This window comes from Coturnix japonica, chromosome 2 (assembly GCF_001577835.2).
Source record: "Coturnix japonica isolate 7356 chromosome 2, Coturnix japonica 2.1, whole genome shotgun sequence".
NCBI lineage: Eukaryota > Metazoa > Chordata > Aves > Galliformes > Phasianidae > Coturnix > Coturnix japonica.
The window spans coordinates 24,094,776-24,111,245 of NC_029517.1; the positions used below are offsets into that span (position 1 = coordinate 24,094,776).

At 37.0% G+C, this 16,470-nt stretch overlaps 1 protein-coding gene across 9 annotated transcripts in view; it reads right to left on the reverse strand.

Annotated features, from left to right (window-relative positions):
• Nucleotides 1–16,470, reverse strand: part of THSD7A (thrombospondin type 1 domain containing 7A) — a 258,813-nt gene that overhangs the window by 97,877 nt on the left and 144,466 nt on the right. For 8 of the 9 annotated variants that reach the window (XM_015853613.2, XM_015853618.2, XM_015853619.2 and 5 more), the window contains 3 exons: nt 3,631–3,879; nt 2,090–2,271; nt 250–318 (listed from right to left, as the gene is read on the reverse strand). In XM_015853613.2, coding sequence (XP_015709099.1) covers nt 250–318; nt 2,090–2,271; nt 3,631–3,879 — 500 coding nt within the window. The remainder of the gene's footprint in view (nt 1–249; nt 319–2,089; nt 2,272–3,630; nt 3,880–16,470) is intronic. The other variant, XM_015853616.2, reaches the window with a different exon arrangement.

Genomic DNA, 16,470 nt, shown 5'->3' on the forward strand with positions numbered 1-16,470 from the left:
CAGTAGCAAGCACTGAGAATTGTTTGAGCTTCCTAGCTGGCTAATGAACTTCATTTGCTTAAGCTCAGGCCTGACACTTTCAAATTGTTCTTAAATTTTATGATAATTCACAAATTCATTCAACTCTTTTAGAGCTACATTAACATGTCAGTTATACACATACAGCCAACACAGTTCCCCCAAAAGGGACATTGCCTTCTTGGTGCACTTTTGACTGAAAGGCCAGGTCAGAGGCCTTCATTTACCTACCTGTTATTTCAAAAGTGATGGATAGCAGAGGTGCAGCACTAGCCTTCGACTTGCTCTGTGACTGACTTTCTGAAATAACAGGGAAACGCCACCATGAGTATGTGAGAATGGAGGTCTTGAAGTCACCCTGACTGAAGACAGACAGACTAGCAACAGCAAACTGCACTGAAATGAAGGCGTTTCCTCAAAGCTAACACTGGTAGGTGTCTTGCTGGCTTTGCTCCATCCTCAAACTGCCCCTAGTTTTGAAGTAATATACACTGGTTGGCACATTTTTCAGAGCACTGGAACTCTGTTCTTCTTGAATTCATGGTGTGAGGGGAGCAGGAAGGAGGAATGGAGAAACAGCACTTCTTAAACCTGCTCCCACACATGGAAACACCCCAGAGCTGCTTTGCAAGTGAAGATTCAATTCACCCGGAGTTTGAGCTCGTGCAAAATTGTTCTCATGTTTATGCATCCAAAGACTAGCTACATTTTAATCAGCTTTCTGGGGCCTGCAGAGATTACCTCTGGATGGGCTCTGTGCCTTCCTGTCACACTCTGATAAGGGCCGATTTCACACCCGCCTAAGCCAGCGAGACTTCACAGCCTACCCAAATCCTAATCACCATACTGAACAGTAAGCTGCCACGGATTTTATTGTTACCTCTGTTTAGCTAAGAGTTCTTACTTCTTTACTCTGTGGCAGGAGCATCAAAACTTTGTTCCACAGAGGCGATTTACTAAAAGCCCCTGGGCATTTTGATTTGCATTAGATGAAGCAGCTTGAAAACTCTTTCTTTAATAAATACAGATGGAAGCCCATTGAACATACAAGTCACACCCTGATAGTCCAAGTACTCATGCTGAAAGAGATTTAGGCACTAACACTACCACTAGTGAGTGCCTTTAACTCTCAGCAGAAACCTTGCTACCCCGCTGCTAGTTCAACTCTGCTCTAGGTACTGCATTACACACGGCTTTTATAAGGATATCCCTTTTCCTGGAGTATGTGGCTGTATTTATTTACTTATTTTAATGCTCTTTTATTTTTTAAAAAAACAGCTACAGAAGAGGATAGATAAAAATTAATTAACAAGCTAAATACAGTTAGCTTAAGTCACTGACATACCTAAATTTACAGTGCTGCATAATCATGCAAAAATAACATAAAAAAAACTTGAGTTTTGTTCCACACTGCTAAACTAAGTAAAGAATATTTCTCCTAAACTACTCTCTATTTTCTTATGGAGCTCTGCAGGCTGTGACAGTCACAAAGAGTAGTCTCTCATTCAGTTTGGTGAAAAAAAAAACCATGAAATTATTTTGGCCTTAAGTCTTCAAAGTGTCTTAAAAATCTGACCAAATCAAGGAAAGAAAAATGAATTCCCTGAGAATGAAATGTAGTCACGTTTTCACACATTTCTACATTGAGTTTAATTTCCAGAATTGGTATATTACATCTGCATCTCAGTCTTCATAGGTTCATCATACAGCTCAAAGATACATGGGAGAACTGCAGTAGACAAAGGAACAAAATGCAGTATTTCTGACCTTCATTCTCACTTGTTTTCTAATTGAGATATATCCTCATAAGACAATATTTTTCAGTAAATATTAAGGAACAGTAATTCATAGTCAGGAACCAACATTTGCATCATAAAGAAATTTCTTATCCTGCAATTAAACATTTTCATCCAAAATAGTTTTGTTGGTTTTTTTGTTTAAGCTTGGATTTATGTAACCTGTAATGTAACAAGGAAATCGTGATAGAAGACAGCAGCTGTCAAGTAGCAATGGAATGCTGAAGTGCTCTGATTTTTGAAGACTAATTGAATTGCAAGTAAATTAAATTTACCTTCTTTTTCCTTGAGGGAATTTAAATAGGAGAGGAGATTTTCATTAGCTTGCACACAGTACACTTCCCGGGTTTGAATGCCACCTCCACACAGTGCTGTCTGATTTCCTCGCCTTTTATCCTGTTGATTGAGTAGAGGATCAACGCGGCATTCTGTCCACTCTGTGGTCCGCCATCCATACCTGGGTCAAATTGACATACTGCACATATAAATATTGTCTTGGAGGGAAGAAAAACTTCATATGCAGAAAAATATAGGTGTATGTTCAGATAAGCTAACTGAACTGACAGTGACTTTCAGCAATCATTAAGAACTAGACAGTCTATATGAAACAAACTAAAATATCAAATAAATGTGCATGCTGAGGAACATAAGAGCCAGAAAAGGAGAGGCAGAAATAAAAACACAACCCACAACAAAAACAACAAAAAAAAACACTAAAGCAAAAGTCTTGAGTTCATCTTTGATAAGAGACACAGAAGTTTCTCATGAATATCAAGGTAAAAGAATAATATTTTTATTATCACAGGTACCATTTCAGTAAGTTCCTTTCTCACTGTCAAGAAGATAGTGTCTCTGCAGTGCCGAAGCATACTTGCTGGGTACTGATGAATGATGAGAAGCTGTGAGCTTTCTAATCAGCACAGGGAAGAAGTTCTGTGACTTGGAGCTAAGATCCCAGTCAGAATTATGAACCACAAGAAATGCCACAGAATTCTTTATCCAAGAATCACTTTAAGGCTAAATCAAGCAAACTGCTTCCCACTGTGGCTTGGATAAGTGTAAAGATGACATTTCAACTCTTAAATGAAAAATAAGGACCAGAGTCAAAGGTGGAGATGCAAAATGGCTTAACATCAAATGACATTTCCCCAGTCCCTCCTGCTATTCTGGTAAAGAAAAAGCACAGTTGGAACTTTAATAGTAGTCTTGATAAGTATTACAGCAATCTCTTGAATGTAGGGTGCTTGCTGTCATTTCACCTAAACATTGAACAGGGTTATTTTATTTACTGATAATAAATAACGGCTAATGGCTCTCCCACTTTCCATTTGGAGCCCAGTCTTTATTTTATTGTGCTCTAAAGAGACTCATTAAAAAGTCTGTCAGCCAGAGATATTTCTCAGCTTTTTACTATGTTCAGCAGTTCTTCCAACAGAATACTTCAGAAAACAATACTGGCAGAAATGTTATATAGGGAGATTACTGACAAATGAATACAGTTCATTTATTGTGATCTTAACTCTGTCTTTGTACACACAAACATATTCTCTTTTAAAAGTGAACACTAATGTAAAGAATAAGTATTTTGGGTTTTTGTTACTGTATTTAGAGAAAGGAGTGACTTCACTCTAATAGCTGCCATTTACAGACTTCAGGTTTTTAAGGAAAGCACTGAATTTGCAAAGGATATAAAAATCAAACCTATTATTTCAGTATTGCTTTAGTAATGATTTGGTTGATATTACTGGCCATGTATGCTTAATTGAAATTTTTCATTTTAGTATAGGGAGAACTGAACTGAAATGAACCAACTTACGTAATGCATGGTGCTACACCATCTCCTTGAGTAATGCACTGCTCTGTTTCTTCTAATTGAGGGCATTCACTTTCACTGCCAATAGGGAGCTGCTTAATGGTCCGTGATCTTGTACGATTCCCTTTAGGGGTTGTCATGTCAAAGCAGGTTTTAGAGCAGGGGGTCCATTCTGACCACTCTGACACCTGGCACTCCTTAGTGATCACACAGGACTGGAATGTAATTGGCAACTTGTCTTGCTTGCAAAAGCTGGAATAAAAGAACAACATTACAATATTCAGCATATATATGAACAGAGAGATGTGAACTCCTACAGAAAAATGCTGTCTGTTGTAACAAGCAAAGTCAGTCAGTATTTATAAAGTTGTTAGATTTCAATCCACAGGTATATGATTTCAAAAGTCAGGTAAAAATGCTTTTTGTTAAACCAATTCAAAACATATATCATTAGAAATGATTCGCATTGTCATCCCTTATATTTGTATTAAAATATAAATCTTCTAAGTATGTATGAAATGCAAAAGAGAAAATAAACTTTTTTTCACAACTTATTTTCTATTTTTAGGTATGCACAATTATTTTTCTTGGAACAAAAAATGCATGAAAGACCAATAACAGAATCAAGTCATATATATTGAATACTTGGACACTGTTTGCTTTATTATCAGCTGGTGTATTGCCACAGTAATATTGCATGGTCTAAACCTCTCCCATAAAATAGAGCCTTTTCTACTACAGTGAAACATAGCCTTAATTCCCTGTTCACATGAGTCTGTCATTTCATTTCCATTCACTAGTTGCTTTAACCACATATTATGTATGCCCATAGGTTGTTAGCAAACTTTTCTCCTTCCAAATGCCTCTGCATTTTCTAAAGTTATCCTCCAACTAACCTATTTCTAACTTTCCATCTTCATTCACAATAGGAAAATGAGAAATACTGAAGTTCAAACAAAATTAAACTGATTGTAACTTTAACTCCTTCATTACAATTGCAATATAGGTGTGCATATTAAGTCTGTTTTGTAATAAAATTCTGGCCTCTAAAGTAGTTAGACAGGAAGAAGATTTATCTGCAGATGGCACAATGAAATGATCATTCCAATAATCAACATAGCAAGTATTACTTTCACTGTTTTAATTAAAACAAACACACACCACCATACAGAATAATTAATGCTAACAACAACTCTGTTGCTATGTAAAACTTTGCTATACACATAGCCAGGATTGTGTTGTACTGCTATTAACAGAACTTCCTAATACAAGAAGTAGGGATCCTTGATGAGACTAACAGGAGATCTATTTAAAGAGTACTTCTGCATCTTGCTAACAGAAAACCTTGGTTTTGGAGTCAGAGTCAACAGGTTCTGAAAGGAGCTGGAAAGATTTGTGGTCGATATATGGATACTGAAAAGACTAGACAGATATAGTTTCCATTATCCCTAGTACATCCCTAACATACTTTGGACGATGGAGGAATGCAAAGGGAATAGACAAAAAGAAGTAGCCAAAACACTTAGTGTTTAAACTGTATCTTCTGGGCAGTTTCCTAGGCTTGGTCAATGTAATATGATTCTTCATAAGACAAATTGCATATTCTCATTATTTGAAAGTTGGAAAACAAAATAGAACAAAAAATATACATTACATACACCATTTATTATGCTTTAGAACAGAAACTATACCCTATCTAAGGTGGAAGACGCTCAAAGCTGCTGAGAAAACTGTTCCTTGACAGTGCCTAGTGGATATTTTTTCATTTTCCTCTAGTCCCATCTGGCATAGGACTACAGTAACTACTGACAATGTCAATACAGAAATTACTAAACTTCTGCTATTAGATTCATTTATCCCACCAAGGAACACATTTTGATGACTGGGGGATAGATTTATTCCTTATGGATTCTAACATGAACAGTACTTGCAAATCAGTGAACAGATGATAAATCATTGCCTCATCCCAAGTTTGTTTCCAGTGTGACTCCTAGGAGAGCAGATAAAACCAATCTCGTTACTTATACTGTGACTGAGGCTGAATTTAATTTCACATACATCTTGCCAGTGAAGATGCATAAAATTGCCACTGAAAAGGAGCTTTGGTGAGAACTAAGTAGATCGATTAGTTATATATAATATTTTGCTGTGGACCTCACACATCTAATTTTCTTTGGGAGAGGTGTTACATGAAAAAGACTAATTATCAATCTCAGAATTTGGGTGGTTTTTTGTTTTTGTTTGTTGTTGTTGTTGTTGATGTTGTTTGTTTTTGTTTTTTTTCATGTTTGTTTGTTTGTTCTATTAAAAATAATAGTAATTCTCTTTTTACACTGAAGCTAACCATCAAAACCCTGAAGTTGTCTCTGGCTGTGATTCCTACATGGCTTCATACAGAGACTGCTTACTTCCGTGACAAGGGAAACCTCCACTGCAACACAAAGTGTACCAGTTCTTTTGGTAGATCAATGGATTGGAGAAATGAGACCTTGAGCTGCAATTGAGCTCAAAAAGATATGTCCCTTGCCACCACCTGAAACATTATCCTGGTGGCTGACAAACAAATCTTATGGAAACAGGTCACCTCAGAAATAAATGAGTCAGGCAATGGGATTCATTTCCAAAATAACCACAAAGAGCATGACAGCGAGTGGGGATATAACATCCTTTATCATGCAGCAACCAGCCTCTGGGAAAATTGAATAATACAATGGACTGTTAAAGACCACACTGAGAGAAGTGGGTGCTGGGACGTTCAAATATGAGCCAAGTAAGCTAGACCTGCACAGTCATACCTCTTATGTACTGTAGAAGGAAATAAAGTCCCTGTAGTGAACATGAAAAAACATGCTGGGCAAGACAGTCTGGGTTATTCCTGCCTCAGGCAAAGGCAAGCCTATTTGTGGGATTGCTTTTGCTCAAGGACCTGGGTGCACATGGTGGGTAATGTGGAAGGATGGTAAAGTCAGGTATTTAACTCAAGGGGATTTGATGTTGTTTGACAACAGCCAATAATTTGAACTGTATGAAGTTAGCAATTGTATAATACTGCATATTATCACTACTATGATTGCTATATGCCTTATTAATGGTATTACAGTAAGAATCACCCAGATTAAAGAAGAATGAATTCTAACAGAACAAGATTTAGGCTCAACATTATTCATCATCTCTCCTACCCTGAAAGACCGTTATGAGGGAGCCCAAAGGCATGGACTAAATCAACTCCATGGAAAATTTAGATGAATGGCCCACAGTATATAGGAATGATATCTGTGTGTAAATCAAAAGGTGATGAGGGTGTACAGGAAAGGAATAAGCTGTGATACTGCGCCAGTTTCATCTGGCACAGAGTTCTTACTTCATAGTGCATTGCTGGTTTTGGTTTTAGGAGAAAAACAATGTTGTTAACACACCAATGTTTCAGTTATTGCTAAGCAGTGAAGTCAAGGACATTTCATTTTATCATTCATTTTATCATTTTGAAACACACCACCCACTGCCTCACTGTGCTCACATCCACTGTTTGGTCTCCATAAACGCTCAGCAAATGCTGACTGATGTCAGTGGGTGCAATTTTTACCTCGCAGAGGAATTCAGTGGAATATGTATGCTTCACATACAGGCCATGTCAGATGCCATTCTGTCAGATTTCCCTTCTGCTCCCATTGTTACATGTCAACAAAATATGGAATACTGGAGGGAAGGTTCAACCTCTACTGCCATACCACCAACATCTACCTATGACATCATGGGCCAACATAATGAAATAGGAGGCATTACTTTTAGTGCAGAACTCTGTGTACGTGTTATTCTTGTTTATATCTTTTCTTTCTCTTTGTTTCCAAAACAGTAACAAAACAAACAAACAACATGCATAACAATGAAAAAGAAATCCTGTTCTATCAAAATATAGCACCTTATGTACCTGTCTTTTGGAAGAGTACGGTGTACTACCGTATCTGAAGCAAGGTTGTGCTTTGAGGAAGTATCACTTAAAATTAAACATAGGACGGGCAAGCAAAGATTACGGTTTATAAACAGGTACATGACAGTGTGGAAAGAAAAGGCAAAACCAAGTAAATGTCACAGAGCTTGAATGAGTCTTACTGCTATTAATCCAACACTGAATCTATTCCCAACCTCAAATACTTGAATTAGATAAATGAAGTAAAAAAAAAATATGATGTCGGTTCAAAGGGCAAAAGATAGGCCATAATTGCTGCTCAACCTCTTTTAGAGATGTGTGGTTAGGAATTTGTGTTTAGTCACGTTCTGCAGCCTCACTTTTGCTCTTTGCAGCAATAAATAAAAAACTAAACATTGTTGCAGATAAGAAGATTCCCCATGGGAATTTCAAAGTAATTTCAGGGATAATTGAGGCTATAGACACAAAGAGAAAGAAGCTAGAGGCATAGGCCTGGAGCAAAACCACCACAGTACCTGTGTATTAATGAGCAAGTTGGTAGCTGAAAGTAGCCTTTTCACTGAGCTTTTATATGTGTGATAAAATTGCATTAATCAAGCAAGTAAATCAATTCTTTCTAAAGTACCCCAAATTTCTGTTAGAGAGTGAATCATAATTTTACAATTTTTAAAAATCAGAACAATTTGCCTTTATATGCCAATGACCTGTTAAAGTGTCTGTAGTCTTAGTCTGAACATTTATCTTTTAAACTGTATAGAAAAGTTATGGAAAAAACAATTTTAATTAACTTCTCTATAAATCCAACTAGGATTTTTTTATTATTATTTTCATAGAATCATAGAATAATATTTTGTTTTGTTATTATTATTACTCTCAACATATAAAGCCAAAAACTTGGGACTCCTTACTGATCTCTACATTGATACAGAATAATAAGTTTTCTGTAAATTATTTATTTTATTCCATAATCTTATAACTTCCATCTACAGGTGAGGGTTTTTGTGTGGGTTTTTCCTCCACACATTGATGGACTTCTAACTGAAAATTTAGTGAGAAAATACAAATAAGATGGTTCTAACCAATGATTCCTACAGTCAAATATCTGTCTTTCAATAGCCAAAAGATGGCACAAATGGAAAGAGGTCAAGTATTTGGTCATGCTTTTCTAGCGTACTCCCATTTTCCAGCAAACTAGCATAGTCTTCCCAAGCACAAGTTACATCTTTGCAGTGAAGAACCCTTCTGTGAATTAATGCAGTTACTATCTGAACCTGGCTAAGGTCCTGGCATCTGTTTCATCTTGGAAGCCATGAGTTACACATCACTTTTACCCACCAGTAACCATAGATAGGTTATTTCTGATTTAAAGACACGCTGTTATTTTCAATTCCTGGCATTAGGCCTTACATAACCATACTCCATGCATTCTCTCTATAGCACTGATGAGCCTAGAGACTTCTGTAAGCTTGGTCCTCACATGTCTCTTTCTTCTTTCCAAAATATTTCTTTCACCTAGTTTTTAACACAGTTATACCCTACAATCATGGGCTCTTTCCTTCTAAAACTGGGCAACTCTGACATGTAAAACTGGCCTGGATTTGAGGGCTCTCCAAGACTCATTCTGAGGATGCCCCAAAGAATCTGCAAATAAGAAGAAATGTGAATAATCCAAAAGTTAGTGGAAACATGAGTCCACACATCCAATGTTTTAAGGGTACATCATTCTGAAGATCATTTTGCTGTTTTTCCCAGTACAACTGTTCTTCATGTTCAAATACTACAGAGCTTCCATGCAGCATTCATAATTTAAATCCAAATTGTACAGCAGAGAGAACACTGTTCACAAGAAATTTTTTACCCAATGCTGAAATTTAACAAGAACTGCTATTTACTATTTTTACCTAAAATGTTAATACAGCCCAATTGAAAAGGTCAGTGTAAATCAATTAAACTGTTCAACATTTTTTTATTTCTCTGTGCTACTCTACCATGTCTTCATCATTCCTTCACCTATATCAACATTCAGTGTTCGGTTTCTTTAATGAAATAATGAATTAATAATTATTAAGCTATCACCCTTTACTTTCCATTAACATATATATTCTCCTGTAATTCTGATATTTATTTTTTTTCTCTATTTGATTTCCCATTTAATTACATATAGACTCTCCTGTACTTCTGAAATGAATAGCATGGCTGTGGTTCAGCAGGGAAACTGATGCCAGCATAAACTTTTCTCACTCACAGGAAACAAAAGCCAGGGGTTAGAGCTGTAATAAAAAAGGACTTAAGCAGAATTTTACATTTAAACTAAAAACTGTGATCTTTCAACCATGAATGAGTATTTGATGTGGTAGTAGACCACATCCACAGGCTCTTTGCCCTTCTGGCTCTAGAGTTCTCTGTAGGTGCACTTACAGGTTTACTCAGGCTGCTCCAGTCCTGATGTGGCTGACCTACCCTCATCCCTGATGTGGAAAACAGACACAGCTATAACAAACCATCGTCAGGAGAGCTCAGCACATCACCAAATTCATACAAAATATGCCTACCTCTGTTGTCAGGAACCACACCAAAGCAACACAGGCATTACATACTCTACCCCCTTAGAGATGTCTAAGGAATGGATTTGATCCATCCTTCCCCTCTGTTTGCTGAGCAGTTCTACCCTAGAATCTGAAGGAACTTCATTCGTTTTGAAGGTTACTCCATGTTTATCAAAAAATACAAACTCTCCTTGTATTCCAAAGTGAAACCCTACCAATATATAATAATTGAACACCTAAGTCTGAATGAATTAATATTTACTCTAAATCTTCTCTCTTTTAGTTGCTAATGTATATAATTATTTAAATTTTTCTACAGCAACCCTGAATGATCACTCCATTGGTCAGATTACACTAGAAAATCCAGCAGCAATTATTCTGAATTTATATAGCTGTGTTATTTGGGATTAAGCTTATGATACTGCTGAAGTAGTTTCTCCTTCTTCTTTACTGACCACCACAGAAACCTAAGAGATGCTCTGTATAAGTAATAGAGATTTTGGAGTCAGTATATGGAAACAAGAACAAGCACGATGTCCCAGTCCGTTACAAGAAGCTATTATATTTTCTACACAGTGTTCTCATCAAAGAGTTCACACAGTGTGTTGGGGTGCATTAATCACTAAAAACACAAATACAAACCCTACCATTCTTTCATCAAAGGTACAATTGGATTTTGAAATAGATTGCTATAAACTCTGCTACAGAAAAAAACCAGCTTATTTTCTCATAAATAAAATTAAATGAAAAGAATAATTCTGTTTATTGAGCAGGTGCTAGACAGAAGAGATAGTAGAAAGCCGATTTAAATCCATTATTCATATTATCCCCAATAGTTACTGAGAAGATAAAAAATGTGATGTCTAGTCAGCCTTGAGAGATTCAGTTTAAATTTGGAACACACTCGTTTGTTTAAAGGTTACTGAAAATGCACCTGCATTTTTTCCTGGTGGTGAATGTAATGAGTATCCCTCATGACATAGTTCTGATTCATTTTTCCCACAGCTGCACTGTTTGTTATTAGTTGTACTGTACATTGTTCTGAGGAAATGTTAGTACCTCACAGTATAATGGTCTGTTAGAATCACACAATAAGGCCTCTCTTACTTGTTTACAGTCCTAATACTGTCCAGATTAGTGCTTCTCACAACATTATTCCCATGTTTCTTTCACAGTTTAATTAATCCAGCCAACAAATACGTACAGCCAAAATAGTTTGGAAGAAAACAAAACCACTTCAGCTTCTGATACTATGGAAGAAAATAAACAAAATAAAAGTACTGTGTGAAAGTAAAATATATTGGTTAATACAATTAATAAACCACATTTTAGATTTGCTCCCTGTATTCTGTCCATGTCAGTGTGCAATTCCAGTTTGGATGTCTAAATAAAAAGGTCAATATTAGGAGCTAGACTGGATTTTTTCTTATCAACACCATCTAGGAGGATGCTCTGCACATATGATGAACCACAACATTATAAAGCTTATGAAGAAAACAAGAGAGTACTGAACGTCCCAGATGCTTAGCAGTCAAATAAGAGAAAGAATAAAATAATGAATTCCATGGTGTTACTGAGGGGCTGTTCAAAAACTGTGGTGTGCTAACAAGATCAAGAAATATTGAGCAATTTGCCCAGGTGAACTTCATGAGGTTCAGCAAAGCCTAGTGAGAGGTCCTGCACCTGAGTCAAGGCAAGTCCCACTTATCAATACAAACAGGGATATGTAAGGATAGAGCACAGCCCTGCTGAAAGGAACTTGGGGGTTCTAGTGGATGACAGCTGAACATTGCCAGCACTGTGCCCTCTTAACCCAGAAAACCAGCTGTATCCTGGGCTGCATCAAAAGAAATGTGGCCAGCAGGGCAACAGAGGTGACGCTGTTCCTCTGCTCTGTGCTGATGAGGCCTCACCTGGAGTACTGCATCCAGATGTGAAGTCCTCAGTACAGGAGAGATACAGACCTGCTGGACTGAATTCAGAGGAAGGGCCCAAATATGATCCAATGGATGGAACATCTCAACTACAAGGACAGGCTGAGAGAGCTGTGGCTGTCCAGCCTGGAGAAGAGAACGCTTCAGGGAGATCTGACAGCAGAATTTCAGTATCTAAAAGGGGGTTGTAAGAAAGAAGGGAACAGACTCTTTAGTAGGGTCTGTTGTGATAGGACAAGGAGAAATGGTTTCAAACTAAAAGAGGGGAGATTTAGATTGGACATAAGGAAGATGTTTTTTACAGTAAGGATGGTGAGGCACTGGAACAAGTTGCCCAGAGAGGTGGTGAACATTTATGAATACAAACAGTGGATGTGAGCACAGTGGTGGATGGTGCTTTTCAACAGTGGTGACAGCAACAGTGGGTCCCTGTGCTGGTGTAGATTTTTGTGAGCACAGCCTGCAGGCTCTGGCTGATTCCTGGGAAAAATGCATAATGGACAGTGGCTACTATGTTAAAAAAAAAAAATATATATATATATATATATATATATACATATATAATGCTTTGTTGCTCTATCAAATCATGTAATTGTGTTCTTTATAGCTATTGTACTTTCCATGAAAATAAAAAGGAGGCATTACTTTCAGAGCAACCTACATGATTATTTTGGAATGTTAAAGTCAATTAATATACCTATTTTCTCACAATGAGACAGAAAAAAGGCAGTATAGAGGAATATTATTAAGATGGTCAGTAATAATTTGAATTAGGCCCTGAGATCTCCAACTAAATTAAGAGTAGAAATTCTACTTAAAACACATGCATAGCATTAATTTGTTCATTTGTAGAATTTATGGCCGGGGATATAATCAGAGTATCAATTCTGCTTTTCATTATATTACAAACTATTCTATTTTGCTAGGTACGACTAATTATTTGTATCTAAATAAATATTTATTTCAAAAAGCATCCAAGCTTGATGATTCCTGTAAAAAATATATTAATGCTATACATCTAAACAACAAAACAACTGTTCATTATGTGAAAAGAATTAAAATACAGCGTGGATAAATAAATGGTTCACTGCTGGTGTTTCAGTTACTCAGCACAGTGTGTACATTTCCATCTTAAATCTAGATTTTGGCATGGTGTGTCAGATGTAGAGCAACACTGACAAGCCACTGTCAAAACAGCAGCCTCAGTAAGATGATGGAGCAGGTACTTAGAATAAAAAGAAACACCCATTGAATAATATTATGCATTTCCACAGCATCTACTGCCTCAAACAAAATCACATTAAAAATCTATGGGGAAGCTGCCGACTTTCACATTCATGGAAATTCTAAAAACAGAATGGAAAGTGGTAGGGAAGCAACTATGTTTGCATCCTGTTTCTCTAATAATATTTTACAATTTTGTATCACAATGCACCTAACAATTACCCCTCAGTTTTTAGTTATCAGGAGGTTTTTCTTCCACAATAATTGTCTTCTTCTCTCTTCTACATTTGTTAACAGCATGTGCTCTGACTAATTCCAAGTTAATTTATCAAGACAACTGTGTACAGCTCATAATCCAAATATGAGATATTTACAGGTGCTCTGCTACTTGAACCCTCTACAGCTTCCCGCAGTTTGGTGGGCCTGGAGACTTCCTCTACAAGAACAGCTACAGACCTTCCTTTCCAATAACACAAGAAGCCTCCTTCAGACATGCAGACATGCATACTTTAACCAGGTCCTCACTAAGCTGAAGTTTGCTTATGCATTTTCACCTCTACCACCAGCCCACTCTGCTTTGCTACCCATCCCTCTGTACTCCTGCACTGTGCCTCCCTGAAGCTACTTCACCATCACCACTGCCACCTTCACATGCTGCCCTTTCTGCCTTCTGTACCATGGGGAAGCCCAGAGAACAGAGTCCTTTAAAGGCTGTTTTTAAGCAAGGGTTATATGACAGGGAACAACAAACAAAGCTGCTGCATTGTATGTCTGAAATTCTCCATTTTCTGTCTCACAACACATACATCGGGATGACTTTTCTCCTTCTCAAGATCAATGGCATATGGAAAGTGACAGGTTTATGCTATATTTTTTGTAACTCACAGTCTTCACGCAAATGATAATGGACAGTGAGAGCTCATAATGTGGAAGGAGGCATTTGTTCCATGATTCACGAGATGAGTACTGGGTTAGGACAGGGATAGACCAATGAAATAAAAATGTCACCCTAGAAGATCAGATTCTGTCTCTTTTCTAGCCAGTGATTTCTAAATATCACTTGCTCATCTGCCTAAATCAGACAGTTGTTTTCTAATTCTCTGGGTATCCAGCTGAAGACTTATGGTCAGTAACAAGTACAGTGGATGTGCTTTATGCGAGTACAGGTCTACATGAAGTAACCTGAAAAATCAGGCATTATATACCTCAAACTGTGTGCCTAAAATTAACAGGGCACTTCAGTAATTGTTACTCCATTATTAACTCTCTTCTCTCAGTTATAAAGTTGGAAGAAACAAAAACTCAGTCTCTCCCAAACCCGGAATTAAAGTGTAAAGTATACAAAGTATATTAAGTAAAGAACAGTAATGGTATCATTCCAAGAGAGATTAATTCATCATGAGGTACAGATATATTTCACTAGGTACTGCACAAATGCACAGAATCAGTGAGGGGAATAAAATAATTACTCTCCAAGGAGGACAAAGGATTGTACCGTTAAATGTATAAAGCAGCTAAACCAAGCTGCCCATGAAGAATTCTGATTTTTTTTAATTTTTTTTTTTTTAATTTTTGAATGCTTCTATTTCCCACCACCATTATACAATACTGCCATTGCATATGATTTCCCATCAAATAAATAAAAGCCCTGAATATAAACAATGCCTCTTGCATTATAACCTCAAGCCATCAATATTCTTCTGCTTCTCAAACATGCCTCTGCTACAAAGATACTGTAAGGGATCAGTAATCACTCTGGGGGGCAACTGAAGCCAAAGAGCTGCAAGGGTCTGCTTCCTACTTCTTTTCCATTTCTTCTCCCATGCAGACAGGAGCTTCTTTTTTGAAGTTTAAGCAAGATAATGAGCTACATACAAACAAGTGAAAAATAAATGTGCAGAATGGTTGTGTTTTGTTTTTTTTTTTTAATAGTTACTCATAGCTTTAACAGAACTCTTTTACATACAATCCCACTTGCAGCCTTTTGGCCCAACAGCCACAGCCTGTCACCATGAGCATGAGCCAACCAACCAGAGGGAAACTTGATATGTTTTGTCAGGGAATTTTTTGCTGAAGTACAGAACCATACAGGTCAAGAAGGAACACTAATTCTGTTCCACGTATCTACAGTTACAAATGCTTGTGTCCATAACCTGCTCCTGTCTTTCCAAATTTCATACCCTTTCCCAAGTCCAGAGGAATCTTACTTAGCAAAGACTTTCAGTGAAATGGTGATGAATGCTAAAACACTGCAAAAGCAAAGTATTATTTCCTAGGCTTGTATAAAAACTTCCAAAACATTTTTGCTAATATTTTATCTGCAAGTCTGCTCAGGAAAACAATTTTGAGGGAATGACTGAGATTAAATGCTAAAATTCTGGTGAAGTAGAAGAAAACAAAAACAGAGTATAAATTGTAATAGAAAACAACAGGCTTAACATGAGGCACAAACACCACAACTTGTAATAGCACAAAGAGTTGCAACTCCAATATTTTTTTACATACACACACTGTGTTTCTCTACATTGCCAGTTTTTAGTCTAATGGCTCTCTGTGGGACCTCTGACTGACTCCACTTTCATCAGAAAAAAGAGAAAACATTTCAGAGGATCAGTCCTCTACACTAAGAGTGACGCTCTTTTAGTTCTGCTACATATCCAGGGCAGTCATTTTGAAGACATTTTTAATTATTGAATTCTCTCTTCTCCACTAATTCTATTTTTAAAGTGCTTTCAATGCATCAGAATTTCAGACAGAGGGAAACAAAAAAGCAAATATAGGCTGTATAACAAGTACCTTGTTGCAGAACAAGCAATACAAAATCCAATATTTCATCCTTCACGGGAGACTATGTATTGTTCACTTGGCAATGAAGTGTATAAATTACACTTTGATTTTCTTTTTTCACTTCTCTTTACCATGACTGGTTTGCTGATGTATCTAGAGAATTTGCCTTTTTGAAGTTTTGCTGACAGCTTTACAGAATCATTTTCTCTGGAGCATCCTTCTGAAACTTGTTTTTTGTAACCCTTTTTATACTGTATCAATTTTGCTACCTCTGCAAAAATATTACTTGCCTGAGGGTTTTTCTTCTTCCAGTCATGCTGCCAGGGGGCTGATTGTTTCTGATTACTAAAGTCAAAACTCACTGAAAATGAACTATTCAATCTGAGGAGCATTTCACATGAGCACAGCAGGTTATCCAGTCACC